Source organism: Eufriesea mexicana, unplaced genomic scaffold, assembly GCF_001483705.2.
Source record: "Eufriesea mexicana isolate 0111107269 unplaced genomic scaffold, ASM148370v2 scaffold994, whole genome shotgun sequence".
NCBI classification, from domain to species: Eukaryota; Metazoa; Arthropoda; class Insecta; order Hymenoptera; family Apidae; genus Eufriesea; species Eufriesea mexicana.
In genome coordinates this window covers 161,080-188,655 of record NW_016909129.1, presented here as the reverse complement: position 1 = coordinate 188,655, position 27,576 = coordinate 161,080, and the positions used below count along the sequence as shown (strand labels likewise).

Here is a 27,576-nt window from a genome sequence, read left to right as displayed (position 1 = left end):
TTTTACGATTGTTACACGCATAATAGATTTAATTTATATTTTAGTTATTAAGAATCACTGGTTTTAACGATGATATACTTTTTCCAAAATTTTTTTATAAAAGTATTAAAAGTATCTGAAAAGATATCTTTTTGTATATTCGTATTTTACGTTATAAGTAAATGAATTATAAGATATATATACGTATTGTGTATATATTAATAAATTCTGTTTTGATGCAAATGAGTATACAGAAATGTTTTGTAATATATGTTTTAATATTGTGTGCAAGAGAAAACAATGACAGCCCTGTTTTTATGTTAAATAAATAAATTTAAATATGTTATTGCAACAATAACAGCATCATAGTTTTCATAATTGTTTATATTTAAGGCAAGAACCAACGACAAGTTTCATTGGATGACTTGGAACCAGAAAATTACGTGACGTGCGACATTATCTACCTTTCAACAAATAATAAATACACAACATTGCTCCTTTCCATTTAAACTCCTCGAGGTGTACTGTGATACGTGCGTATGCTGACATTGACTAATTACCTAATTGTAAGTAACAAAAGTGAGAATTATGCTAATGTCGTGAATCGCGTTGTCATGTGTCGAGACGAATGATTAATTTTCAAATTGTATTTGTTGGTTGAACGTCTCTTATATTGATATGCGTTATTAAGCCGGAAGTAATCGAAGGCTGGCCTGTTAGATACCAAACTATATTTGATTTATTGAATCCGAGATTTATAATGTTCCTACATTGTAAGCTATATAACAAGTTCATAATAAATAATATGTTTGATTTCATGATCAGTACTGACCAGAAGTTGCCGTGTCGAATTTATTAATTAATATTTTATACTAATTACAATACAATTATTTCGTTCAATGAGAATGCATTTTTTAAACTTCTCTATTTTGATACGAAATCTTTGTTTCTTCAAATATTAGTTACTATTTTTTGAAAATGTTTTTCGTTTTGGAAAAGCGAACAAGATTTCTTTATATCAAAGAAATCTATAGTTATAATTTACATAATATTATCATTAATACAACAATGCAAAGGAATATTTTATTACGAATTAGTTGACCAGTCTGGCTGATTACATCTATGCTAATGCATATACGAATAACCGGTCATTTCGTATCTACTGATTTTTTATAGAATATTTTCACACAATTTTATGATACCGTTAAATTATTAGTTTTGTTTACATTTTACTTCATTTGTTTATAAAAGTGTACATTCTTTGTAATTATAAATGAAAAAAAATTTAATTGTTATTGCTGTCGTATATTTTTCTTTACAACAATTACCCAAAATTGCGGAATTATTTTAGTAAATGTAGTTATATAAATCTTACTTATTATGAGTTTCGTAAATAATATTACAGGTACTAAAAACTTTTCGTAATGTTATTTGCTCGGCCATCTGCGATTATATTCGATTTATTTCCTTTTTTTATTTACTTTCCTTTTCTTAACATTTATGCAACGCATTTTTATTGCTACAACAAAATTGTATTTCGTAACTATTTTTACAATATGAAAAACCTTTTACATGATATAATTGAGAATTTTTCTGAAAATTTAATACACCTGAGAAATGAAAAAATTACAAATATTGCGTTTAGATAATGATACGGTACAAAAAGTGGACCTGGAAATAGGTAGTAATATCATTAGTCGAAGTGTAACTGGAGTAAGTATTTAATTATGCAAAATAACCCACTTTTTTTGTAAACTGTAACATTTTATACCTTTCTCACGCATGCGTTGTCAAGTATACTTTATTCAACAAAGCTTATTTCTTTTCGTGTATACATATTGTGCCTATACCTTAATCGTGACATGTTTTCGTATTTTCAATGTGAAACTTGTGTGAATTATGAATTATGAACCTAGTCTACATAATTTGAATTTCAGTGCGATGATGACCGAGTTATAAAACAGGCAGCAATAATAAATTTAACATCTGATAATGAAATGACAATAATACCGGTAAGAAGAAATTCTTGATTTTTATTATATATATAATAATATGTATAATAAATTCATTAGTGTTTTATAGGAATTATTTCTTACTATCAGGTTTCACCATGTTACATGAAATCTATCGAATCATCGCGATGGCAGTTTCTTAAACTAGGTGTTACAGTCCCGATAAAACCTGGAGACATTTGCACTCTAGTACTGGATAAATGTTGGTTTAAAATCATATCAGTATCTGATAAAATGGAAAATAACAAGGACAACACATTAAAACGAAAAGTATTAAATTGACGTCGCAGCAAATGATAATACAACTGAATTTCAATATTTTTAATAATTAAATTATAGGTTAACGAAGTTGTAGATTCTGAAACCATATATGATAAAAAGCTCTGTTCAGAATCAGGAGAAGGAGATAATTTGAATAATAATAATGATATAATTAAAGTAACTACTGGAGAAAATGTTATAAATAAAAATAATTTACCATATGATGAAATTAAAGATAAAATACAAGACTTGAATTGTGGATTAATATACAAATCACAAAGTACATACAACTCATCTGTAATGGAGAAAGATGATTATGAAGTTCAAAATATAAATGAAAATACTTCTATAAATGACAAAACTCTAAATCTTAAGGAGAATTTCGATGTTCCTTCTATACAGAAGGACAATGGAAATGTCACAACAATAGATACAAAGTCTTCTATTCTAGAAGAAGCACATGGATCAGGAGGTTTAACTAAAACAGTTGTAAATGATTTTAGAAGAACAAAGTGCAAATATGGAAAAGAATGTTATAGGTAAGTTGATATCTTTTCCTTTTATTTTAAGAATTTCATAAAGAAAATTTTTTAACAGGAGAAGTTCACAACATAAAACTAAATTTAGTCATCCTGAAGATTCTGATTATGATCTCCCTGATAATAGAGAAGAGTGTCCCTATGGCATCCAATGTTATCGTAAAAATCCTCAGCATAAAATACAATTCAAACATACTAGTACAAATGTTACAAGTAAACATAATAGAAGAAGTCGTAAACAAACACAAATACAAACAGCTTTGGAAACTGTAAGTGGAATGGAAGATTCATCTGTAGATGAATCTGATGAGGAATCCATTGATGAATCTGAGTATGATCCTTCAAGTGATATTGAAAGTTTAGATGATGAGGAAATGTACTCTGATGAAAATGAAAGTGAGCAACAAGATGATATGATTGATTAAAGAAATTAATATTTTTTCATTCTAAGATGTTCAGATATTTCTATATTATTCATCCACATGAATATATATTTATTTTTATATTTACATAAATATGTACACTAGTCTAAGAAATATGAAAATGTAAAAATGATATACTTGAATAGCCTTTTTATAATGTAAAAATTAAAAAAGTAAGTATAATCCAACAAGAATTGGTTTATTTTTTTTATTTACTTATTTATTTATTCAATGGAGAAAGGTCCATTTGTACACATGATAACAAACTGTATGTATCTCGATAACAATCTTGATAACAGAAGAGAAAGTTGATACAGAATCGAAGTATAAAAGAGAATTATAGTAGAATAATAACGATAAGAAATAGTAAAGTTAAAGTAATACGAAGTTAGATGACATAATAATAATTACATCTAGTATATAATTACAGTATTTAATTATAATAGTATAGTAGTATATGTGGTATATAATAGTATAGTAACTAGTAATTATAGTATATAATTATTAGTGGGTAGTAATTATTGAAGATTCTGACATCCAAACGCCTACAATTTGTGACTATCTCCAAATTCAGTACCGACGCATTTTTCAATATTTATAAATCTTTAATAATTTTTATATCTTTCATCATTTTCCTCTTCAGTAGCTACATCTACAAGCGAAAGGTTTGGTATTTCTGAACCCCGTACTTTAATCGTGTAACAAACATTTTCTATTTTATGAAGACTTTGTTTAAGTGTAAAAATTTTTCTGTTTATACCTCTATGTGACATATGTCCACAACCAAGGAAACCCTTATACATACATCTAACAAAATTGCATGTTTCATAACAACTAACTCTATCACCAGTTCCCAAGTTATTGATACATTGACGCATTAACTCTCCGGTCAAATCAGCAATGCCCAAGACATATTTAAAAGGAGTAATTAAAATTTCTATGGTTTTAATTTCAGACTTTTCAGGAATTGTATAGGTAAGTGCTTTTTGTATCTCCTCCAAATTTCCCACATCACAGTTATTTAAATATTGATAAAATGTAACAGCTTCTATGTATTCTTCCAAACCAGCATGATAAGCATTAGAATAAAGATATGGACAATGATTTTCTAATTCTTGTGCAATACCTTTAAAAAGATTTTGCGCGACATTCTGTAGTCTCGATTCAGCTTCATATAATATACTATCTTGTTTATTTTTTTTATCTAAGGTATGTAAAAGAAAAATAATCCTTTTACTCTCTATATTAATATCTCTGTTAATTTTGACAATTCTTTCAAAACGATCGTGTTTATCATCTAATTCAATCGCATATGCTTGAAACTGTTTTAAGATCAAATTATTTTCATCTATACTTTCCACAACTTCTTTCCTCTTGTCACCAATGTTAATCTTCTTATTGCAGCGATGTCTTCCACGATTTTTGCGATCTCCTTTGTCCAACCATAAAATAAGAAAATCATATTTTTTCTTTTTTAAATTGTCAGAATACAGTTAGTTAATATCTTTTTTATATCAGTTTATTTCAATAATGAGAATGCAAATGTGAAGTATATATGCGTCGTATTAAAAGTAGAAGCGATTTATAACAAGCCTATGACTGACACGAAAATGTAAATGGCATAAAATATACTTAGAACTTTTGTAATTTCAGTAATATACCTCTGGATTGAGACATAACGATTACTTTTACATTAGCATCAAATTGATAAGTTGTAAATACAATCTTAGCCAACAATCAATTCGTATATAATAGCATTAACCAAATATAGACTAGATTTGACTCTCAATACATGTACGTTGCTCTATGCATACCATAGATAAAATACAGAATAGATATATCGTCTAATATATTTTTAAACGAATAAAAACAGAGTGTTAAGATAAAGTCTATTGTATAAATATTCACTTATAAAAATAACTAAATTATTATTATACTTCTACAAGATGCATTTAACATATTAATAAATTAAAAACTTTTATAGCATCTAAATGAAAATTCAACATTTAATTTTTGTATTTTATTTATTAATAAACATTGGATAGTTTTATTAAAACTAAAGTATTATTTTATGGAACCTTTAATAATATTTTGGTTAAAAACTTGGTTCGTGCTATGAAATTATAAGTTACAAGCATTAATAAAAAATTTAGCACCTGACAATAGGATAGTATCGTGCACAATATACGTCCCATAATTGTATGTGGTGGTTAGCTTTGCGCAATATACGTCGTTGCGTAAGCGTAGAGTCTCAACTGCGTAGTAAACCTCTACGTGGGGCGATCTGGAAATTGACATCGTTTATCTAGAAATTTGTTGAGGTGAATATATCAAAAAGTACAATAAATTTATCTTTGATGAACGACACTAAGCTAAGAGCTACGTTGTATTCGAACTCATCGTGGTATTATTGTAGAATTTAATTAATTATAACGTAGACTAAAGTGGAAATATAGAATCTATTCTTCATTTATAAATATAAAATATTCCATCTTATACCTTATTAATAAATTCATATTAAAATTCAGTTTTAATTTAAACTTTACATATTGTAATCTTATTTTAGGCTGAATCGGTAACGTTGGGAATGACATTAAAATGGTAGGATTACTGTAAAGACACTGAAACGTATGGTACAAAGATAATTTAGAGTAAAAACAAGAAAAAAAGAGTCTGTGTATAATTTCCAGAATATCGAAATTTATGGAAAAATAGAAATGTATCGCATATAATTATGATATTACAAAATTAAAAGTACGGGGGTATAAAATTTATAGGTCGACAAATTTTATTATAATATATATATATAAAACAATATGTATATAATAATTTTTTACTTCATATAAGTATTAATTAATTTGTATAAATAGTATGTCTATTCTATCGTTGAATAATTAATCGATAAATATTGTTTATTCGTTAGTTATTTAATAATAAGACTCATAGTTATAAATCTGAATACAGGGAACTATACTTTTCTTCTTTCTAAAACAATAATTAATATTATTAAGAATCGAATATTATTCTAAATTCACTGTTCAATACAAAGAAAAAGCTTCGTATTATTTAATGATTGATTTTTTGTCAACATCAACGAAGTCTCATAAGGTAATAACTGTTACAATTTCTTGTCATCTCCCACGTTACCGATTGAGTCTGTGTAGAGTAAGATTACAGCGCTATCGATGGTTGAAATTAAAACTAAATCCTGTAAAGGTTACTTGATTCGGAGTAAAAATATTGGAGATTTTTACGCTTAAGAATTATAGTTTAATTTCGAAGATATTTAAACTATTTCAATTTAATCGGCGTCAATCTTTAAGTAAATAACAACCAGAAGAAATATGCGATTGAAATTGTTCTTTATAAAATTTACAGGAAATATTTGATAAGAACAGAAATAATTGATAAATATTTGAAAAAAATTTGCAAATATTCGAAATTAACGAAAAGGATTTCTTCGTATATATAGTGTACACAGATTCTCAGACTACTGTGGTTACGGATCGAAAAATGGAGTGTCGATATTGGAACAGCGAAACATTACTTACTCGTTACTTACGAGGTTGTTGGTAGGATGTTAGGAAAAATGATATGCTCGATCGAAGAGGTTTCAGCCGTAAGTAACCCGACTAGGTCAGTGCAATGTATTTAGTCGCGATAAAAGACACCACCGAGATTGCAGTATAAAACAAAAGAGACAGATAGAAGAAAATTCTCATTAAGTGTCTGAGATTCTCGCGTCTTGAAACAAAGATTATCTGGAAACGAGGCCACGATAAATCGCGTCCTTTCCTTGACCTGGATTTCAACAGCAACCGAGCAGTTTATGCGATCACCTTTTGGTCTGTTTCGAAGATATACGTTTCCAAGCTTTGTTCTCAACTACTATACGAGATAGCGCCATTCCCTTTTTACCAAGTGCATTTAACGTTCGCGGATGCATTAAATCTCTTGCGGAAATAGTCCAGGGCTCGATTCGAATCCAAAAGAAACGGTAGGACCATTTTTTTCCTTGGTTCCAGGGTATTTTACATAAAACGACCTATGAAAGACGTACTTTGGGTGGTGCCGTAGAAACTTTCCGAGCATTTCGAGCTTCGCGCATACAATCCGCTTTATTTACGGCCAATTTATTATATCCGATAACCACGACAAATTTAAATTTCTTTTCTTTAATTCTACCAAGCGAAGTAAAATCGAATAAGGAGGCAAGGAAAATATAGACAGAACACGGACTGAACGTGTACATATTTATTTTTCGTCGCGTTGAAAATTGATGAAAGTTTTAACACGGGGAAATTGATCGTCCAGCAGAGGTCGAGGAACGTTGACCGAGAGAGAATATGGAGAGAATATGGAGAGAATATGGAGAGAATATGGAGAGAATATGAAGAGAATATGGAGAGAATATTCGTGCAATACAAACGCATAACACGAAATCGATGTGTTTTATTTATATACAATATTTACAAAGGCATACTGTTATCGAGTTGCTAATAAATATCTTCGTACGCTTAAACGTGTACAATGTTGCATAAGCATGGCTTTGAGTCCTTTTGATTTTCACGTGTTGCGACAGGGCTAAGACCAAGCTCCTCACCGACCGTCCTCTTACGACGTTTTTTCGTCCCTTGGTCCACCCTTAAATGCAGCTCTCCTGAATCACGGCACTTCTGATCACCGTTTCCGAATACCGATGTGGCCTCTGAAGACTATAGAATGTCTGTAAACAGAGTCATGCGTCTTCTTGACGGAACCACTTCCACTGTTACTGCGACGTTAGATCGATTTACAGCAAGACTTGCCGATCGAACACCGTCATTATTCTACAACGACACGCTCTCTCGTTTTTTTTCCAACAACGACAAAGCGAAAAGGAATTTCGGTTACTTACGTTCGGCGATGCTCGCGGATAGTCCGTGTCTTCTACGACGTCGTGGGACATTTCTCGTCCTTCCAGCTGGCGTGGCCTTCGTGGCAGGGAACCGTAATGTAGAAGCTTCCTATCTGGAAAAAATTTCCCCGTAGTCATCTTTTCTCTCTTTTCGCGCGCCTCTTTGAGATTCGAAGAGCCGAAGATGCAGAAAAATTGCAGTGTCATAGTTCTCGCGCGGATCGCGTATTTCGGATAGTTTTCTCTTTTTGCAAGATCGCAAGAAAGACGTCTCGTCATCGATCGTGCGTACGTCTTTCAACGGCTTTCATAGAGGACCTTCTCGCGGACGAGTGTTCGATTTCCGACTGGGTGCATCCGCCGCGAGCGTAGTGGACGTAACGCACGCGTTTCCGGCGAGCAATTTTCTTGAAAGTATCGTTAACCGCGATCGCGGTTTAGGACGAGACTCGATATATTTGCGATTCTCGTTTAAACGGAGCACTTTCATCAGCTCGAGTAGTGGTTCACCAGACGAGACGGTGGGTTATTTTTCGACTATGCGATCGAACGCGAATGAAGCCGGTATCTTTTTCCGTTCGAGTTCACCTGTAGATCCGTGGACGACGCAGAAACGTGGCTACGTGCGCACGTGTGGAACGCAAGTTTGGATAATATGTAACGTAAGGGAATACGTGGCACACGGTGCAACTTACCTGTCAGGTGATTGGTCAAGGCCGTGGTGGGTATAAGATCAGGATTTCCGTCCTCTTCTTCACCTTTACCGGCGAAAGTCGCGATACTGGGTTGTTGGGGTGGCTTTGGTTTCGCCGGAGTGGCCGCGTGTTTCCTCCAAAGCGCCATTAGCACTCCGGTCACGATCAAGCCCAAACCGGTCGCGGTTCCACCTAGGCCAATCAGGATCGGTGACATGTCCACCGAAGATGCCGATTCGCCTATAAACCAAATCACCCCCGATCCTACTACGTATACATAATTCATTTCGCAATGTACGCAGTTGAACTATACAGCTTCTCCTGTCTTCCTTCTTCGCGCGATTCTCCTTCGATCGTTTCGACGTGCAATTTTCAAGGTTCGAGACCCGAGGAGCCGAGCCGTCGTTGATTTCTATCTCGTTCCGGCGATTCTAGTTTCCTCGAACGAAGTTGTTTAGACAAACGACCGTTCTAGTTGCATAGTTGCAGCGAAAGAAACGAAAGTACCGATCGGGAAGTTCAGAAGAACGGGGCGTGTACGATCCACGCGGCACCGAATGCGTTAACCGTACCGTTTGATATGGCAAATATATTAATTATTATTGGAATCACGTTACCGAAAACGAACTGGAAGTCGATACAGAATTTAAAGTGTAATTCTATACAACGAATGCAATACGAGAAATGGGAAAATTCGTATATATGCAAACAACTGAGAATATTTGCACGAGTAACGAAATTTCCATCGCGTCGAATTAATCGAAATAAATAGAACTTGTCGATACACGGAGATTTTGTTTACGTATTTTATTTATAAGGCGATCTCTAATATTACAGCAGCGATGAAATCAGTTTGCGCCATTACTTTTTTCTTTCTGCCGACTGACTTCTCTCGGTTTCGGAAAAGTCCGCGGTCGCGTTTATCGAGAATTAGGGGAACGGCGAGAGACGAATAAAAGCGCTCACGCGATAAACGTATGGAGGGAACGGGAGGGAGAGTAAATTCGTATAATTGCGTTTGGCGAGATGCGTAGATGCGCGGAAATCGAGACACAATGTTGTTCGTCTCTAAACGAGGGGGAAAGGCTTTGACGAGTCGTATCCTTTGAAAAGCGCACGGCTTATGAAACGGATGCTGGTCGTTGCGTTTCCGCCTCTTTGTATAGCGTAGCCTGTTCAACTCGCGTTAGAGGTACTTACGCACCGGTGAACTTGGCCACTCCTTTTAGCGCTTCTCCTTCCATGATCACTGGATCACTGGAGCCCTTCATATTGACCGCGTAAAGAGCGACCGTTGTCGGTTTGCGAAGTTCCAGCTCCCAGTAAGGACTTGCCGACTCCAAGCGTTGCTTGTCCACGATCGCCACGAATTTCTGGGGCAGACCACCGTCGTATCCTTCCACGCAGGATATTCTGATCCAGGAACCGGTTTGATTGTACGCCGTGCAATTTTGCAACGGGTACGGTCTGCCTGCGAGCGAGACACCATTTTCGATCATACGCCGTGCAACGGATAAGACGCGTAACTAGGCAAATTCGCGCCAGAGACGTAAACGTATCTAAAATAGCGAAATAACAAAAGCAAAGGTGTTTACACGGTGAACGATGGTAACAGCGCAGAGCGTGAAGGCAATGGAGCTAACGTGTACGACGAGATGTACAAATCCGTTGTTTCGAAAGGACGCGTTAATACAAGCTTGTTTACCATGTATGGTAAAATTTCACTCGGCCGCGATGAGTACGGAAAAAGTGGCGTACTCGCGTTGCGGTTCGTACAACTTCATTTAATTTGCCGGTGAAAATTGCCACGCGATGCTGCGTCGTTTTGCAACCGATGAAATTATGTTCCACGGCCGTCATTATCGACGTCTGTATAATGGTGTTGCATTAACGAGATCACTTGTATGCAAATAGGGGTCTGAAAAAGCTCGCGCAAGCGTCGGACAATGTGGTCGGTGCAGCTCTTTTTTGTTTTCCCGTGTAACGCGTAACAAGAATAATCCTTTGCAGCAGCGTAGATTAGTGTAGCCACGATAAAACAGATTTTCTTCGTTTTTAAAACCCTTTCCTTTTGAAATCGTATCCCGCTAACCATTCTTCCCTCTTTCTTTCCTTTTTTTACGCATTTTTATTCTTTAGCCGTACCTCGCAAATTATTCCTAACGCGTACCGTGCTTTGTTCCATTGCGAGTTTGCACTCGCAAATTATTTGGATAATTTTCCCCTGAAAGTCGTTTTCTTTCGCGAAACATCGCGTTCTATCGCGTTCTATCGCGTTCTAGCTTCAATATTATACGAGACAGACGCGTTCTGATCATCGTTTGCTGTTGCTTCTCAAACGGTAAGTTCGTCAGACGCGGGTGGTTATTTCGACGAATAGAACGAGAGAAAATGTTCGATTCGGACGCGACTATGTTGGCGTTTCCACTTACCGCCTCGCATCATCGTTTCAATTAACGATTTAATTACTCGCGACCGGGGTGGTGGTGCTGGAGGTGGACCAACGGCAGAATGCCGAAGCGTTTCGCGTTGCTTCCACGAGAGCCGAGTACCGCTCGTTGCACGATAAAAAATTGCCCTCCGATAATTACCTAGGTAAGAAACACGTTGCTTCTCCGCCGAAAATAAATTATGCGTCTGATCGTCGCGAGCGGTGCACGCGAGCAGGGATTAAAATCGAATGGAATATTGCCTCGGGCAACTATCGATCGAGTTAAGCCGATTTTTCTATCGGTCTTTCTACCAGCTTTTCCCTCGACGCTGTACCGGACCAAATGAATTCCACGAAATGAACCAAATCCCGCGGTAGTTTTCTTCTTCGGACGTTTCGCAGGTTTATCTTTTCGCTGGGTTTTCCCTCGACCACGACTCGAATAACGGCGCGTCGCGCATACACCTCCGGCAAACATATTCAATTACGATGTCGGTGAAATTTTCGGCATTTGGGGGGACGAGTGAAACGCGGAGGACGGGACCGATACGATCTCTCGACGCGACAAACGGTCAACGAGTTCCGACGAACCTGCTGCGATCACTTGATAGAGACACGGTTGCTTCGAGGAACCCACGATGTTACTGGCCCAACATCCCAACGTTCCGTAATCCATATCGGACGCTGGAGTGTAATTGAGTCTACTCGAGGTGCCTTCGTTAGAATATTTTGTGGACGGAATGTCGCTAAGGTCACCGCTGCTGTTGAAGGTCCAATAGAAGGTGATGGCGGTTGGGTTCGCCTCGACCTCGCAAACTAAGCTGATGGTTTCGTGCTTCAAAGCTCCGTGAACCTCTTCGGGTACGTTCAGAGGTGGCGGGGTTGCGTTCTGATACCTCCAACCGGCCGAGTTCAAAACGTGCTTGCAAACGGGAGCGACTGTAACACAAACGCGATCCACGATAATATCCCGTCGCGTCTTACGTTTTACGCTCTTCGCTCACGCCATTCGCGTTATTCCGCGATAAAAACGGGAAAATCACCGGGACAGGTGTAAAATGTTTCGAGCCCGCGGTTACCTTGCATGGGATACGTCGCGTGCATTAACATGGAGGAAAATAAAGGGAACAGTTTGGGCAACTTACCAGCGGTAATTCGCAGAGGCAAGTATTATACTTACACGACTCCGGTATTATCGCCAACTTTTGCCGGGTGAAATATTTTTTCCGGCCCATAGTCGGCTACCGGTAAGAGCGGCTAAATATACTTACACATAACCTCGAGGTTCACTATGTTAGAACTAGCGCGGCCCTCGACATTGACGGCCATGCAGGTGTACCTTCCAGCGGATTCTCGAGTTATACTTTGAAGCACCAGCGAGTGGTCCGAGAGCACTATGCCGGCGGTGACGTTGTAATGGAGCTCTTCTTCCTGTATAAACAAAGGGAAAATATCCTGCGTGAAAGAATTGTAGTGGCCATTGTCGTCGAGATTTCGCTCGATAGTTTGCTATGGCGTCTTCGGTGATGAAATTTCCCGAAATCGTTGCAGGCAGACTAAAATAACGAGAAAGGGTAGACGGCGGAGGAGCAGTCGGGGAGCAGCAGACGGTTCACGGTTTGTTGCGTATGCCATACATAGTTAAGTCTTCTCGGCTACGGTTACCGGGAAAAGTTAGCAGCGTGGTCGGCGAAGCTTCGAAAAGTTAGTACATACCGTGTTTGGTGCATTCTCCGGTTCCTATCCAACCATAAAGCCTGTCATACGCGCGAAAGATTCAAAATTTACCTCGCAGCAAAAACACACTCGAAACTCGCGCGAACTCTAGTTACCGAATCTCTCGCGAGTCTCTCGGTCTGGTCAGGAAAGTTTTTGGAACGACAGTGAGATTCCGTGATATTTCTACCAGGCTAAATACGTTTTCGTTGCCTCGGCTAGTAGTCGGACAATTTCTTCCCGCTGTTGCGTGCAATGTACAAAGGTTAGCAAGAAAGGAGAGCTTTCCCCGATGAAGATTCACAGGGAGCAGAGCGAAAGAGAAAGTTTACGCGACTAGCTGTTGTGCTTAACACCGAACAAATTTGTTCTCGCGTGCCTTGACTTTCTTCGCAGTGACCGAAGACGACGGTTTTCAACGAGGAAACGTGGTCGTAGTTCCGTTTGCAGATTGTCGCTCGCCTCCTGGGGTTGGACAAAGGGAATCTACGATGTATACTGCTCGGCTGCTATTCTCTGTCTTTCTTCGCCTTTTCCACCGAGTAGTTATTTTACCTTCGTTCAAACCTCTACGTATATACGCGTACATTTACCGGCGACAAAATTTTCGCCCCGTCTTCTGCACTTTTCGAATCCATGTTTATATGGGCGTGAGTTAGTGCGCGCGCGTGCACGATATTATAATTTCCCCTTAACTTTCTGGCAAAGGCTTTGCACACAGATTGCGGCCCAAGGCGTGTCACGCGAAATGAAGGCCGTAGATGGATGTAAATTTCGGAAACTCGATTATTTCTGTTGCCTCGGGATCTCCATATTCCCGCGGATGTCTCGCAAGTAAATTGTTTAGATATTTTATCAAGAGGTCTCGTCGAATTCGGCACACGTTCCACTCGATTGCTTTTTCTCGATTACGTTTATCGCAGAAACCAACAGCTGTATTTTTCATCGTTCGTATCGAACTCGTTTATGGCAAATTTTCGACTCTACGTTAAACTTTCAGAGACGAAGAGAACGAGGGAGGGAGGAAGAGAGAGAGAGAGAGAGAGAGAGAGAGAACGTAGTAAACCACGATCGTGAATTTGACAAGTTTCCAGGCAAATCACCTTGGAATTAATACTCTATTCGAGTAGTGTCGAAACTAATTCGACGTGTACTTTCGTCGTATTATCGGTTTCAGCCGAGTTTCAAATTGCGATTCGTCATTAGCAGTGTTTAGTTCAGCCGGAAAAAGAACAGAATTGGAAACGCATTTGCGTGGAATTAAAGTGGCTCGAGCTTGCCTCTGTATTAGTACGCTATGGAAATTGGCTCGAGGAAGAATAAACAAAGTCGCGAAAGAATGGAGAAAGAAACGTCAAAGATGGAAGATTTTGTCGGAAACACGTGTATACCTTTGCTCGTTTCGCATGTGTAACGGGTGTCGTATGCGTTTCATTCGGTTTCGCGGAATTTGTAGAAACTTGTACGTGCCAACCGCACGGCGCAAGAATCTGCCTCGAGCGACTCGAAACTCTCTTGAATTGGGAAGCAATATGTCTTTACGTGCAACGGTTATTGTAATAGCGTTTGTGCGTTGGAAACGCGAATGCGCTGAACGCACGATGCTTCATCTTTCTCGCGTTTTATCAACATCCAATATTTGCGATATTTCCCTTACCCTCTGTCGAAATATCGTAAGAACGATGCAGCAAAGCTGCTTTGCGGGCAAAGCTCTAGTATCATGTTGGTTCGCCAGGTATCCGAAACAATTCCTTTCTTCGCGGCATGCGTTCATTTTACCTTGAATTTCTGCGTTTTCATATAACGTAACGTGACTGCATTAGACGTTAAATATTCGCATTCATGTCAGAACAATAATACGTATTCGTGGCAAGCAAGGAATATATTTGCTTCTCTGCATTACAAACGGATGCCAGAAAAGGGGTAGACAAGAGCGATAACTCCTATTCTCGTGGAATATCTCGGCACGTGCGTCTTCCGGCCAACTTCCCTACCGTATTCTTATCTGTCAGATTATGCATAAAGCATAAGCAAGCTTTCTTCGTCCTTTGATTCCCTTCTCAGCGATACCCTTACTAATCTTAAATAATTTTGCGATGCATACACGTGGCACGCTTTGAACGACTCTTCGGAAACGGACCGCAATAATGCATCGAAGGAGTATGCTTCAGTCAAATGGACAGTAGCGATGCATTAATTTTGAGTAAATATTTCTAAAACAGTCACAGGATTTTCGAATACAGCGTGTTTTAATATACGTAGATTAGTCCGTTTTATATACCGCAATGAAGCACGAAAGGTTAATTTTCTAGTGGAAAGGGAATTTTTGACATACACGTGAAAGGATCAATGCTTTGTAAGAATCACCTGTCGTTTAAATTCCGTTTCTCTTTCAAACATTTTTCCAACTGTTCGTTATATATGGCGCGCTTTTCGATCGAGCTTTTATCAGGGCCCTGTTCATGCATAATCGACTTTTTCGTATAAAGTTGTTAAAAACTAATCTCCTATCTAGCTTTTAAGACGAGAATGAATCTTTTAACGGTTTTACTTCTCGTGTAATACGTTTTAGCCAAAAATACAGAGGAAATAAAAATATTTTCACACGTACACGTATGCGTATGATAGAAATTTATCCTATGTAAAGCACGAATGTAATTATAGCTTATGAAAAATGCGTAAATTATCAAATTTATTACTAATAACAAATTGTTCACAACGTTAATGCATGATACGAGTGAAAAAATTTCTAAGTGATTGTCCATTGCTTGAACTTATAACGTATTTGTGCTAAAATGTATCTATAATTTACAAAAAGTTTACAAATAATTGCACTCATTGTTAATAACAAATTAATATTGTTAATAACAAATTTTTCGCGATGTAAATTTATAATAGACGTGAAAAAATTAATAAATTATCAACTATTACAGAGGAAAAGTAATAATTAATGGAATCGGTGAAACTCGGAAATTTCCGTCGATTTTCGGCCGATCGTCGCCTATATAAAGATTGCGCGAACCCAGCAGAAGCTCATTTGTCGTTTGGGGATCGGAGTGTTCGTATCAAAATTTTCGTCTCGCAGGGGGGTTGGTGGTGGGAGGGGATGGTGAGTGATCATTGACTAGACCCTTGGGCTAGACGATGACCATTGTCCATTCCACCCACGCACCGACCCCCATAAAATTTACTAACAATTTCTTAATTATTATAATTAAAAAAAATTTGTTTTCTTTTATACAGAATTCTATTTCTTGTCGACATTGATCCTTTTTCGGATAGCAGCGAACCTTCTGTCGTTCTTACTTTTTATGTAATACTTGATTTTAGCAAAAAATCGCGGATTTTAAGAAAAACTCGCAATTTTCGAAAGCAGTGGATGATAGACAATTTCGATTACGGATTCTTTACGAAAAACTTTACAAGAATTACCCAATGGATATTACAGAATAAAATTTGCGTTGAATAGTATAACACGCCTGAATATATAACGATAGTGCAATTATGCGCATGATCGTAAATATGGAGGGCTTCTACTGGGCTACGCGGAGATATACTTTAAAAATAAAGTAAAAAGTTTGGAACAAACTTTATAAAGCCACGTACGCGTCCACGTGAAACATGATCGCCGGGTTGTCCCATCTGACACTTTTGGAGTTTGCGTACACTCTAAACGCGGAGTTGGAGTACATATCGAAACATCAACTGTGATTTTAAAAAAGCGTGGCTGAAAAAAAGGCGAAAAAACATTTGCCTGTGCCTTTTCGCTTTTATGACATCTTCCGGCGGTGATTCCGCTATCGAAGGGTAAAGTGATCGTGGAACAAGCACGCTAACGTGCGGTGACATTGCTCGCGTAATGACGTTTAACGCGTAGCATTGCGATAATACGAGCGTCACGGCACAATGTAGCATAGGTAAATCGATGGAAGGTTTGCCATGATGTATCACGTCCGACGGATTTAGTTTCAACCGCGTGTCACCGCCTGTGGCTATCTGTCGCTGAATATACCACTGATTATGAGAAGCACGGACACCCACTTCACATCTGATCGTGATCGTCTTTCTTCTCTTTTGATTTCTCCGTCAAACGACAACCGTAAACCGATTCGCGGTCGCAAACGTTATTCGCAGGTGCGCGTATTTACGCGCATTTACGCGGATTTACGCGGATTTACGCGCATTCACGCGCGCGGCTCGCGCCTTTGCGCGTGAACCTCGCGCCGTTAATTCGAGCGCGAGTGCTCGTAAGCGCTTGGTATTTCCGATGTCAGATAAAAGCTATCGTCGCTTTCATCGGACATTTCGGTGAAGAGACTGAAATTTTGATAACACTTGTGGGAGTGGTGGATACGTGTCGTTCATTCGGGAGGAAATTTTCGTCGCGCGGACGTTTTTACGCGGACATTTTTACGGATTGGTAAACCGGTCCTGTCCGGTGATTCGTGGGCAATTTATTGGTTTGGTTTTCGGACTGTGCGAGGATGGAGGGGCACCGAATGGACGGGAAGTGACAACGGCAGCTCGTAAATTTACAATAATTTCGACAGAGTGCACACGAATGCACATACGGAGGCCAAACGCTTCGAGACGTTTGAAATTATCCTTGCCTTTCGCGAGAATTCTCCTTCGACGAAAACTCTTTTCCGAGACTTTTAAACTCTGTTACTTATTCACCAAATTTTTCTCTTACTTTCTTCTTCGACCCAGCATTGAATCATATTCCTTGGAAAGACGTCCTATTATTAAAACTTTTTCCCTCTGTTATCCGACTTTGCGAACTTTCGATTATCCAAGTTCATTCGATCGTAATTCTTGCTATTAGTGCTCGAGAATATTAATGGAGAATCGCGAGTAACGTTAAATTAAGAATTAGCCTTATGAAGAGAGAGTATTGCCGTGTTCCGAAATTGCACGGGCTAAAAATGAAACTTACTCTCGATCGACAGGATCAGGTTCGTTCGATAAAGAGATACAATCGTGGATACGTCGAAGCTTATATTTTCAAGTAATCCTCTTTTCCTCACCGCGCTTGGTCTGTTCGCTGTAAAATCCGCTACAAACAATTCGTCACGAGAAAACGGAGAAAAACGTTATTGGATAAAGGAAAGATGATGGGTCTCGTTTCCTCGGCGAGCGTCACAGAATCGACGTCGCTTACATTAAGAAGCTTCGTGTTTCTTTTTCGGCAAACTTTTGCGTTCTAACGGCGAAAGACGAAGGAAACGATCCAAAGAATATCGCAGAGTCAACTTTAACAAGGATTAGCGCGACTGGTTGATCCGACACGGTTAGTTTTCCTATTTAGCCTCGGTTCCACCTCGTTCTCGACGTTCGAAGCAAACAGGCTCGCGAAAGATCACCGGAACAGGCGTCGCGAGCTCGAAATGCCGTCGTCGGAAGAGAGAAAGGTTCAGCCCGATGCTTCCAGGATTCGCCAACCCCTTGGGAAAGCTCCGACCTGGCAGAGAAAATGATGGAAAGCATAATCCCCCTTAAGAGGCTTAACTCGACGATCCTCGAGTGACCGGAGATAACGCCCGAGCTTTCCAGGTGCGAGCCAGGAGTTTTTCAGGATATTTTTCGCGAGTCAAGACGAAAAGAAACGGCCTGACGGCACGAGCGTTGCTTTCTTGCGGCCTTGTTTCCGCTCGATGCATTACTTACGCTTTAGTCCTTTACGTCGCTCGGAATTTACGCTCCGTATGCAAGCCAGAGGTAACGTATCCGACGTCTATTCGGACGCGAACGGACCAAGCCGTTCTTTTACCTCCCATTATACCACGATTTCCACGATTTCGCAGACTTTATCGCACGACAAAATTATTGCGTTACTTTTATGCTCTTGTTCCTTTTTTTTTTACGACTGCGTGATATAAAGCAAATGCCGAGTTCACACCGGTACGCTGCCGCCGTTTAATTTCACGCCTGTGTCGATTCGTCGAGGAACGGTTTTACGACGTATCTTTCCCCCCTCTCTTTCCTTCTCGAACGAGCTGGCCACAGAGTGCGCGCGCATCGGCGTGCATTTCGCACGGACAGCTAACTTCGTCGTGGACCGGTGACCGAGCGAGTTTCGTAGTTTTTCGACTTGCTTTGAGGAAAAGAAATGTGCGCGAAGGAACGGAAAAACAATGGTCGATTGGACGTACCTCGTGAAACCATGTCAATCTGTAAGCTCTAGGATTCGCCCTAACGTTGCACTCGAAGTAGACATCGTCGCCCTCCTTGATGTTCCTTGGATTCAACGACGAACCCATCTTCAAAGTGACGACAGGAGAAACTAAAAAACAGGAACGTTAAGGTTAGAACGAAATAAAGAACCTCTTTGTTTTCCTTGAGATCTTTATCCGTTCCGAATACGACGAAAAAGGTAAAAAGAGATCGATCGCATGACGATCGAAAATTTATACTCGTCGCACGTTCGTCGCTATGTTATTTATGAATTGAGAGCTCATCGAGGCCGCGGTACAATAATATTCGGGCATTAGCGGAGCTCGCTTAATGAAATTTGCATTTTCGTTCACGCGAAACGCGTCCAAGTGAACATTGAATCGCGGCGGAGGGGAATCGGAACGCGAAACTACCACGTATAGTTAATAACGTCACGCTCGAATTAACGGGAAGCATTTTATCGTGCATAGTTCGCTGCATGAAGAAAATCGCTATTGGTCGTAGCGAGACCTGCCATTTTGCGCTCGCGTCAATAGCACGGTCAGTGAGTTCCATCGTATCGGTAGCCATTACGGGTGCGATAAGAACGAACAAAGGAAGTGTCCGGCATTATTTTCGATTTTTTTTTTTTTTTTTTTTTTTTTAACGATCGAAGTCGATTCTTGTTTGGTGGACTATCGAGTGTTCGTTTATTACGTGCACATTGTTTAATGTTTCATGCACATTGGATATTTATTATTGGATACGATGTTTCGAAAAAAGCGAAATCGCGAAAAGGGATAGGTAAGAAACGTAATATGACGCAATATGTAAGACGAATGACGCAACATTTACGACGAATGATGCAATATGTACGACGAATGACGCAACGTATGACGCAATATGTTTCGCTTGTTACACGTTGTTCCTTTTCTTTTTTCTTTTCGAAATACGACACCGTATTTCGGAAAACACGATAGAGACACGATGTCCTTTGCATATCGTCGAAGATAACATTTCGCGAATAACGCGAATAACGACATCTCGTTAGTGTCAAGGTAAGCTATTCGCGTTGTAAGAAAGTTACAAAGTAGCTTAAAGGCAATTCTTCTTTCGTAAGAGGTAGTTCGAAATGGCGAAGTAGGTATAAAGAAAGTAATGCGATATCGATTAGAAGGAAACGAGAAAATTATAAATAACGATCCTACGACGCCTTATATTTTCCGTAATAATTCGATCGCGAAATAAATCGTGGATCGACACGTTAGCAGGAAGCCGTGCCGTGTGCATTCGCCCCGCGATGTAAATGCGGCATGATACAATATGTACTTCAATGTCGTAGCTCTAGCGGCACGTTCACATTCACGGAATACGTGCAACTACATATAACTGTAGTACCCTCTAGAAACGACGCGCGTACAACAACGCGTTTAAAGTTTACGCTAATTTCGCCTGCGCGAATCTTCTCTCGCGTTTACGTACTCTTGAACGGAATTGTTCGCGTGCCTGTCATCGAACGAACGCGTCTATGCATCTTTTAACGAGCTGTCCCGTCACTCGTCTTAAATTCGACCATTACGAGAGTCGTAACGGTTGCGAGTTATCGTTAAAATCAATCACTTGCTCGGAACACTTTGATATCGCGTACGATTTATTTACCTATGTACGCGCAAGTACGTCCACGTATATGTACCGTTGTGCGTAGAAAATGCAACCAAGTGCAGGTAACGTGTTGCCTGCCATGCTGATACAAAGTGAACAGATATATGCGTCGCAAACGAACTGTGTTACATTCTATGTATCCAGCTGCATGCGGTACTTATGTTAACGCGCTACCGACGTTTTAGTACGTAATGCGTTCAATTATACGCCGGCGGGTCGGCTACGAATTAATTTTCATTGTGTACACGTTTTGCAAAAAGTTCTTTTATCCTGTGTAAAAGGCGCAAATACCTTCCTTCGTTACGGCTCGACCGAAGAGTTACAAAAACGGGTTCTGTTACATCGATTATTCCTCGATAACACGCGCAGTCGAAGGAAAGTAAAAAACCTTTAGATTCTGTAATTATGATTATACAATATGGAGTGGACGGATCTTTTTAAACAGTCGCAGTTTAATACGAGTGCGAGCGAATATCGCGAGATATAACGGGACGACAACAAGTCCATGAATATCGAGGAATAGTCGAAACTCGATGAATACCGGCGTGCATATTTTCTTTGCCGTTATTAAATTAGTCTCCTGACTATGAACAGATAATAACGGTTTCTATAGAGAATTAAACAACAAGGATCACTTTTTTCCTACCGACGTCGATACGATATCATTGGTTTTAGATACAATAGATATAACGTGGATATTTTGACGGAGCTGAATAAAACGCTATTATGCGTATTGCGTAAAAGCTTTTCGCGGTTCGCGTGCTCGGTAAACCATGAAGGTCTGCGTAAATTTGCGTTATCGGTTTGTATTCGCAAGCAATTTTTCGCCTGTTATTTCGTTTCTCTGTTTTATTTTATCCGAATATTTCGACAGAAACCATCTATTTCCGGAAATTCAATTATATACGCAGTTGTAGAAATTCTGCTTGTAAATGGATCGTAACGCGGGCGATCAGAATGAAACGATAAAATTCGCAAACGTACGCAATTCTGCACGTATACAATGTGTGCGGTGATTGCGAGATTGCCAAGGTTCTGCCAGCTTCTACCCTTCACTGGACGTCGTTGGATTTTATCGGTGAGATACCGAAGATCCGCGGCAGAGAGGAAAGACGATGCTTTATTGCAAACGACTGTCACAGGGGGAAGCTTGGCACTCGAAATGCAGTCATTATTCGTCCTAACACCCCGCAGAGTGCGCGCGGGGGTTTTCTGTTGGCCGAGTTCGATTCGTCAAACCCGGTGCCAAACGGAAGGTACCGAGAGACAAAGCGGGCGCGCGGTAGAGATTGGAGGGAAATACAATTTAAAGGGGAGGAAAATGAAAAGCGGAAGAAAACGCGTTTCGACGAAATCAAATATAGACCGTTCGTTTCGTAGACGGGATCGATATATCGAACGAAACCGGACGAAATTGGCGCGCGTATGTGCGCGACGGGAAGTTTCGATTCGTGGCGATGGTATGCGGTAACTTTCAATATTCGTGGCTGACACAGTTTCGGCCTCTTAGCTTGCCGAACATAAACAACGGGCCAAGTGTCATCGAGAGAGAGAGAGAGAGAGAGAGAGAGATAGAGAGAGAGAGAGAGAGAGAGAGAGACTGGAAGAGAGGAGGCATTCGGGACGAATGCTTAGAGGTTGAAGTTTGAGAATAGTTCATGCGATACGTTACTGTATAAAGTTTCGCGGGTATTATAATTGCCGCAGTCGCTGACTACGCGCGTGCTTAGGTCTGGCTCTCTTCCTATGCGAAATGTCTCTTTTGTCGTGGAAAACGTCGAGGTCGCGAGGAACGTCTCGTACGCTTCGTACCGTATCCCGGTATTATTACCCGTAATGGAAACGGAGATGAGAAGAACGTACCGCGGTGGGATGAAAGAAGAAAACAAAAAGGCGAAGCAGAAAGGGATGCAGGCACGGAGAGGTCTCGAACAATCGGTCCGTACGAGGGGCCACTTCGCGATATGAATTCTGCAGCGTGTGCCGATGGATCGGCTCGATATCGCCGACCGGAATTCTCTTGGTCGTTCGGTTGTCTCATCGCACGGTGAATCCGATTGATATCGGAGCCTTGGTATGCTTTGTGAAATTTTCGGAAAGTCTGCTCGATGGAACACGCGCTATCCGATCGGGAATGGATGGACGTGTCTCTGCAGGCTAGGCTGGGCGGGCGGGCGGCTACGTGTCTTGCAGGTCCGCCGACGTACTTTTCCGATTCTTGGGAAACGCTCAAAGACCGCTGGCCGAAATTGAAGATATTCCATCGATAACGGGAAATAATTTTAGATAGCGACTCGCTTTCGTTCTCGTTCGATGGGGAAAAAACGAAAGATCGTAATATAGCGTCAGAGCCTATGGACTAGTTACGGATCGATTAGACCGCGGGTTACCGTGCTCGTTGAATTTCTTTCCAACGAAACGGTCTCGAAAGAAACCGGAAAATGTTTCAATGGTCCGAATCGGATCGAATCTGCGCGTTCGTAAAGAAAGAAAAGTTCCGTCGTCTCTCTCGCTAAGACTCTATTCCGCAGCGGAAGATTACGCGTCTGCCGAGCGGAAGGATCACGGGTCATCCGCAGAGAGTATGAAGGCACGGGGTTGAATCGGGAAGCCAAACAGCAGGCAAAGTTAACCGGTGAACTGATTTTCCAGGCAAGCCGAGTACGGTTGCATTCGTTCGTATCTGGGCTGGCGCATTAATTAAAACATTCGATTAAAATCCTGAGCAGGGGAACGCTGAATAGTGACGATACACGGGTAAAATGTAACACGCGTTAAAGAAGATACCACTCGTGTCCAATGTAAGGCACACGGATGTGCTTCAACGGCTCTTGTGCTTTTGGAACGCGTCATTACGGGACGGGCACATAAAAACCGACGTAATCCGTGTAGTTGTCTCGGTTAATTGGGTCGTCTCCTGGCCGTCTCGACCGTAAATTTGTAACTCGAGACTCGCGGAAGATGGCAGCGTGGCTTGTGCGCTGATATTAAAAAGATCTTTAGCCGAGGTATTAACGCGCAGTTGCGCGATTACAAAGGGAAGTTACGTGTATGAAATTCGCATACGGCGTATCGAGCCGTGTTCGTTATGCCCGTTACTTTTTCTATTCAAAATGATGTCTGGTGTCTCGCTGACGTTTCACGCTCGTTACGGGCCATCAGTCATCCCGTTGCTTGGCACGCATGGAAGCACCGAAACTCTTGGAACACTCTGGAACACGTACGGAATTAGTCTCTTCGTAGCAGCACCGAATTCCACCGAACCGGAAACTTTTTAGGACTCTCGAATCTCGAAGTTTCGAGAAAATACGACTTAATTCTACGAACGGTTATTCTCCTTCCTGAAATTAGTTAGGAAGAACAGGATCGGCAGGGTACGCGGTGTTTCATCCGCGAAGATTGTAGAATGAAAATATCGCTGTCCCCGGCAACGATATCGTGAATTTTAATTAAATCTCGAGTCTCGGTTTCACTAGGAACGCGAACCGTTAATGTCCACCGATATCGTGAAATTGACAGAGTCGGAATTTAGAGTTTGGTCGATCGGGGTGAATGGCGAAGCTTAACGATTCAGGGAACGCGAAATTTCCTCGGCGGTATTTCGCAGGTATCGAATCGTCAGATAGCGGGACGATCCGAAACGAAGCCATTTAGCTGTGCGAATAATGGGACTCGATAATGGCTTTTCAACGTACGAAGACAATGCCACGATTTATCGTTTCTAGTCGGCATTCTCGTTCTCCGCGACGTCAACGCGCGATTTTCACTTTTCTTTTTTCCTGCATTTGCTCGCCGAAATAATTATGCCTCTTCGCTCCAAGCTTCCAAACCTAAGCTAAACCTCGAAAACTCGAACATTCGAAGGTAAAAAAATTCAATTGTAGAATTCGAAGAGAAGGATTTCGTTTACATCACTCAGTTCCAAAAGGAATCCGGCCAGTGTCGTTGCCAGGATTAAACGCCTAGAAGCATTCGAGGTTCAAGACGAAGCGAGTTAATTGTGGCGGTGATAACGAAGTTTCCTCAACGAGGTTAATAATCATTTCACGAGCAAGGAGCTGCTATAGATGCCGACGGAGCTATATGGCGCCCGACACAGTTCTTATCCCTGGGAATAGCGGAGTAATTTGCGAGGAACAAAAACCCGAATACCTGGCAATTGCTTAGGAACGTCGATGACCGACGATCGAGTAACGTTCTCGTAGGTTTTCCGAGATCGAGGTATTAGACAAATTGGATTCGAATATTCCAGGGAATATCGTGGAATTTCCTTTTCCCCTTTTTCGCTTGTTTCGGTTGACCGGTCGCGATCGAGCACACGAGCAAATTCTTCCCGACGAATCTCGATGATCTCGTTAAGCGTGTTTTCTTTTTACTCGGGTAAAGTTCGGCACCCTCGGTAAGTTCTTATCCGGCAGGTGGATTACCTGGACCAAGTACGCTGGTTTGGGTTACTACTTTGGCCTTCGGTACTGTCGCTCGTAAATCACTGGACTCGTAGGTATTCGTAAATTGGCCACTCGACCGCAATATCGATACTACGAAGTCGAAGCACGAGCAAGCCGGACCGCAAAATTGGCAAGCTTGGTAGCAGATTTCCAGCGACCCACGTCGGTGCAGATAACGATTCGACAGACATCGTTTACGGACTGTGCATTAATTAATCACGATCGACAAGCGGTATCGACAAACGTGTTTCTAAGTTCCTCGACCAACGTACCGGCAACGTACTGGCAACGGACTGGCAACGTACTGGCTGGCAACGTACTTGTCGTTAAATCAGACGTCGTTATCGATATTTCCCCGCCGCTTGTACGCTCGATTTCTCGCATTTCTACTTAATTAATAGCACAATTATTTGAAAATTAAGTTTCCGCCAGTGCTTCGTGTTTTATCGTCTATATTTTCGTGCCACATTAACCGATTATAACGTTCGTGTAACGATTGTTTGCTCGGTATCGAGAGTTATCGTGATCGCGTAGACACAGTTTGTTTTCCCTGGAAAGATAAATACCTGCCGTTTACGTTTTCCGATCGTCTAACGATAATTCTCGAAAATTTGACGCTCGTCGAGGGGTTAGGAACGCTTAGTTTACGACGCGAGATTCGCGGTAATCTCTTCTAATTCTCCCTCGCTCGTGCCTCTGGCTAGAAGAGGAGATTCCCGCGTTAAGATTGACTCGCCACTTTCGGCGGTGCTTAAACGCGATATGAGTAGAGACATCGAGAAAACGTCTTGAGATCATGGGTATCAAGCCTAAAAGCTGCCTAGTCGTTCTTATTGCTTGTAAAACAGTATATCGGATGCCTCGTAAAAGCCTCGTAAAGTTACTTCCTGACAAGAGAACTTCCGGGACTGCAACACCTGTCAAGCTTCACCCTTGCTTAAGAGCAGCCAACCAGACGAGTTTTACGTTCCCCGCGAGATTCGTTAACGCCTAACGTTTATTAAATTCTCCACGCTGTTTTAGAAATTATATTCCGTAATCTTTATAACCGGATTTCGATCTCTCGAGTGCTTAATGGACCATCCTGTTGCCCCCGGTTTTTCCTTTAAATCGTCTAGCAATTAAGAAAACTGCATTACGCATACGCCTCCGATCTGCTCTCCCATTTCGTTGGATGCAAACTATCCGTGAACGGAATAGGGGAGGAGAAAAGCAACGCGAAAAGTTGCGGCGTACCTTGAAAACACGCCGAGTAAATAATTCGATCAACGTCGAAGCAACGACGGCCGTTTCGCTTTGCGGCCAGCAACCGCGTCGCCATTCGATGATGGAGGTGAACGGTAGAGCGTGATAAAGACTGCAAACAAAGAAGAGGCGAGGTGGACGGCTGAGGATACGGGGTAGCTCGTCTCGTGGACATGGATCGATTTTACGCAGCCCCGTAAAAGCATTCGTAATAACATCGCGGTCTGGGTTGGGAAAAAAGTGGCGCGCTGTTACGGCGTCGTGGCTATAAACAAAACCGAGAGACGATTCAACTTTGTGACAGGGATATTCTCGCTAACGTTCTATTTTATTACACCCGTAATCACCGGAGTATCGAGATGCTAGCCGTGGTGTGTACGTTCATGGTTTTACAATCGTCGATCGAGAGATTTATTAGGGCGAATGAATGGAAAGTCGATGGAAGATGGCGAGCGATAGCTTCTACACCGAGGGCTTTCATGGTTTGCTCGTCAAAGGTTCGGTTACGACGAAATCGTAAATCGAATCCTCGGAGCTGTATCTCGAAAGATCGATAGGGAGGCGCGGGAGTCGCGTTGGGGTTGCAAGACGATCGAATTTGTCGCTCGCGACTTCCGTGATGCTTTTACCCCGTTAACGCTTTCTTTCCTGGTGTTTCCTACGCTCGTCACCGATCGTAAAACAGTCTTTCGTCTCTCTGGATATACGTCGAAGCGGTTGTATCGAGCGAGTCGACGTTCACCGATTTTATCGGTCGATTTCGTTCGTCGGAATCCTCGGACTTATCGATACTTCCTCGACCGTTCGGCGGCCTATTTTTTTTTATCACCGATCGTGGCAAGTTTGAAGTAGAAACGTAACGTTACGTTGTAAACGATCCTCGAAGTTGCGATACAGTCTCCTCGTAACCGTTGAATAAGATCGTTATCCGCTCGTAAACTTTCAACGACGAATTTCCAAGTATGTAAATCAGCTACACGACCAATAACGAATAGAAACTTTAAAGATCTTGCACGGGTTGCCCATACAGTAAGAGACAGCGGAGGAGAGCAAGAGACGACGGGGATTGCGGGTGGGGGCGTTAGCAGAGAATCGAAACTCGGTCCACAAATAAAC

The 27,576-nt window shown here is 40.8% G+C and overlaps 3 protein-coding genes across 4 annotated transcripts in view; 1 reads left to right on the top strand and 2 right to left on the bottom strand.

The window, feature by feature from the left end:
* The first annotated feature begins 1,596 nt into the window (after positions 1 to 1,596).
* LOC108547290 (probable serine/threonine-protein kinase fhkE) lies at positions 1,597 to 3,216 on the top strand. The gene is made up of 5 exons (XM_017899740.1): positions 1,597 to 1,692; positions 1,917 to 1,991; positions 2,052 to 2,261; positions 2,331 to 2,791; positions 2,850 to 3,216. Exons 1-5 carry the CDS (start codon positions 1,597 to 1,599, stop codon positions 3,214 to 3,216), a joined length of 1,209 nt encoding a protein of 402 aa, XP_017755229.1.
* A 467-nt stretch (positions 3,217 to 3,683) lies between these two features.
* Trax (Translin associated factor X) lies at positions 3,684 to 4,947 on the bottom strand. Of its 2 annotated transcripts, none has more exons than XM_017899812.1 (2): positions 4,875 to 4,947; positions 3,684 to 4,645 (listed from the first exon to the last, which is right to left on the bottom strand). In XM_017899812.1, exons 1-2 carry the CDS (start codon positions 4,888 to 4,890, stop codon positions 3,819 to 3,821), a joined length of 843 nt encoding a protein of 280 aa, XP_017755301.1. In that variant the 5' UTR covers positions 4,891 to 4,947; the 3' UTR covers positions 3,684 to 3,818. The 2 variants fall into 2 exon arrangements, with proteins under 2 accessions (XP_017755301.1, XP_017755302.1); XM_017899813.1 differs by having other exon boundaries at positions 3,684 to 4,642; positions 4,875 to 4,932.
* Positions 4,948 to 7,858: 2,911 nt separating this feature from the next.
* Positions 7,859 to 27,576, bottom strand: part of LOC108547339 (nephrin) — a 99,426-nt gene continuing 79,708 nt past the window's right edge. The window contains exons 8-15 of the mRNA XM_017899810.1: positions 19,105 to 19,235; positions 12,508 to 12,667; positions 11,824 to 12,175; positions 11,700 to 11,701; positions 10,010 to 10,276; positions 8,806 to 9,045; positions 8,111 to 8,223; positions 7,859 to 7,939 (exon numbers count right to left, since the gene is read on the bottom strand). Coding sequence (XP_017755299.1) covers positions 7,859 to 7,939; positions 8,111 to 8,223; positions 8,806 to 9,045; positions 10,010 to 10,276; positions 11,700 to 11,701; positions 11,824 to 12,175; positions 12,508 to 12,667; positions 19,105 to 19,235 — 1,346 coding nt within the window. The remainder of the gene's footprint in view (positions 7,940 to 8,110; positions 8,224 to 8,805; positions 9,046 to 10,009; positions 10,277 to 11,699; positions 11,702 to 11,823; positions 12,176 to 12,507; positions 12,668 to 19,104; positions 19,236 to 27,576) is intronic.

Excerpts from the sequence above, each read along its gene's own strand:
- LOC108547290 (XM_017899740.1), top strand. The coding sequence starts at position 1,597 with ATGAAAAAATTACAAATATTGCGTTTAGATAATGATACGGTACAAAAA. Across the intron at positions 1,693-1,916 it reads TTAGTCGAAGTGTAACTGGA|TGCGATGATGACCGAGTTAT; the intron begins GTAAGTATTTAA and ends TTTGAATTTCAG. Across the intron at positions 2,262-2,330 it reads ACAACACATTAAAACGAAAA|GTTAACGAAGTTGTAGATTC; the intron begins GTATTAAATTGA and ends ATTAAATTATAG.